This window comes from Triticum aestivum, chromosome 1D, assembly GCF_018294505.1.
Source record: "Triticum aestivum cultivar Chinese Spring chromosome 1D, IWGSC CS RefSeq v2.1, whole genome shotgun sequence".
NCBI classification, from domain to species: Eukaryota; Viridiplantae; Streptophyta; class Magnoliopsida; order Poales; family Poaceae; genus Triticum; species Triticum aestivum.
The window spans coordinates 415,843,753-415,846,165 of NC_057796.1; the positions used below are offsets into that span (position 1 = coordinate 415,843,753).

At 45.4% G+C, this 2,413-nt stretch overlaps 1 protein-coding gene across 1 annotated transcript; it reads right to left on the minus strand.

Annotated features, from left to right (window-relative positions):
• Positions 1-1,195: 1,195 nt before the first annotated feature.
• Positions 1,196-1,837, minus strand: LOC123172201 (uncharacterized). The gene has a single exon (XM_044589208.1). The coding sequence runs from the start codon at positions 1,755-1,757 to the stop codon at positions 1,449-1,451; it is 309 nt and encodes a 102-aa protein (XP_044445143.1). The 5' UTR covers positions 1,758-1,837; the 3' UTR covers positions 1,196-1,448.
• Positions 1,838-2,413: the final 576 nt, after the last annotated feature.

The following is a 2,413-nucleotide window of genomic DNA, read 5'->3' on the forward strand; positions in this document are numbered from 1 at the left end:
AAAAGATACACAAATATTTATCTGCTTTCACCTATCTTCCCAGCTTCATCAATCTAAGAGATTGCTCTCCCTGTCCTGGACTCCTGGCTCAACCTCGAGTACAATAGGTGTTCATCATCACCACCCATCAGCTTTGATGTTATACTAGTACCCTCTTACTGTAGTACACTAGTACTAAAACATGAAAACTGGCACCGCTCTAGTGCCATCCAATATAATAGCGTCAGAGATTGTGAGCTAGTTCAGGGCTACAAGTTATTAAGATCATAAATTGCAAGTGAGTTCAGGGCAGAAATTTGAAATGGCTAACCAAATGAAGCAATTCCATTCCATCAAATAATAGTGAAGCAAATCATGGTGGAGAACTGTGACCAGCAAGTTGTTTCATGATTCACCTTGGCCAACTTAAATGAACTCAAAAGTCTCACATTATGAAATCAGAAAGCAAGGAGAAATGGACCCCCAATAAGACAGAACTGAGTTCACAAATAACATTATTTTAGCACTAGCTAGACGATTCTTCCAACTGACATGGGCCAAATAATTTGGGATCTTTATGGATGTGCTATTAATTAATGGTCTGAACCCAAAGGTAAGGATAACACTCCTAGCATTTGCCAGTGAGCAAGGTTCCATCACAATTTCTCCCTATGAAGATTCAGTTTGCACCTTGCAGATATTTCAACAAATGTCTGACCCACAAATTTCAGTGCATACCAAAGCCAAAAGTACAGCAATACATCATGATAAGCTAATTTGAAAGTCAAAAGCTAATTTCTTCCAATTGACATGAACCAAATAGTTTGGGATCTTTATGGATGTGCTATCAATTAGAAGTCTAAGCCCAAAGGTAAGGTACAGATTAAAAAAAAGGCAGGAAATGGCTGCATATATGTAGCTTAATGAGGAAATTATTGCTCGGACAGTCGTGGTAAGGTGCTTGTTCTTACCATTGGTCATGGAGCAATTCAAGTCCAGGCTCACTGTTTGTTATCTTCTGGACTCATTGCCTAACAATGCAACAGCACATACACTCATACATCTCCCAGTGAGCAAATTGACTTCCACCACGGTTTCAAGGTACTACTTCCCTAATCCCTATGAAGATTTAGTTTGCATCTTGAAAATATTTCAACAAATGGCTAGCCCACAAATTGCAGTGGATACAAAAGCCAAAGTACAGCAATCCATAAGATAAGCTAATTTGATAAATCTTATAAAGAGCTGCCGAAATTGGCTAATTTGTTCATCACAAACTGACAGAAAGCCCAGCATTCCAACCAGCACATGTTACCCTCCACAAGGACTCATCCACATCTCAAGTTTTATTTCAAGAAATTCACAAGCAGCAGTATACACCCAATGATCACACCTTTGCACCTACGAAACCTGGCAACACCCAAGATAGATACCGCGACGGCAGCATAGGGGTGGTTATCTCCTCGTGCTCAGAACACGATGCGGAACTGCGGTGCGCCCTCGCCGGTGGCGGGCACCAGCTCCCAGCGGCACGGCTCGAGCTCGTCGGAGACGGGGCAGTACCCTGCGAGCGTGACGGCGGTGCCGGACTCCGCCGCCGACCCGAACTCGAAGACCGTCGCGTCCGGCTGCCGCTGCCGCAGCACCTCCACCGCCCCATGGGTGCCGGGGACGGCCACCTGGGCCTGCGCGCCTCCCGCTCCCTTCGCCGGCTGCTGGTTCGGGGCCTGCTCCGGCGAGCCGCGGCGGGAGCCCCTCCACCACGAGAAGAGCCCCATCGGCAGACGTGGGGAACCGGTGGGGATTGGATTAGGGGATTCTAGGGTTTTGGTGGGGAACAATTTAGACGAGGGGTTTGGTCACTCCAGCAGATCCTAAAGCACCACCTACTCCCTCCGTCCGCGAACAAGTATACATCTAGCTTTTATCCTAAGTCAAAGTTTTAAAACTTTAACCAACTTTATAGAAAAAAGTAGCAGCATTTATGGCACTAAATTAGTATCACTAGATTTGTTTTGAAATGCATTTTCATAATATATCAATTTGATGTCATATATACTACTACTCTTTTCTAAAAAATTGATCAAAATTATAAAACTTTGACTTAGCAGAAATGATAGAAGTACACTTATTCACGGACGAAGGGAGTATAAAAATAGTATACAGACTCCCCTAAAACAAATTTATGATACCTCGAGGCATCAAGGGCGGAACAGATTCCGTAAACATGTATCATAAATTTTCTTTTCTTTTTTCTCTCACGCTTCTTCTTTCCTAAGGCGCACACATAGACGAACTCGAATTTCAGTCGGCCAGAACTGCGCCGCTCCGGCTTGCCGCCTGATGTGGCCCGCTGCCTGCTCCTGTGACGCTCCGGTGATGCTCCAGCCTGGCACGTGCTCTGGCGATGCTCCGGTCGGCCGCCAGCGAGCTC

What these genes read in the sequence shown, in the direction of transcription:
- LOC123172201 (XM_044589208.1), bottom strand. Translation starts at nt 1,757, where the DNA reads ATGGGGCTCTTCTCGTGGTGGAGGGGCTCCCGCCGCGGCTCGCCGGAG.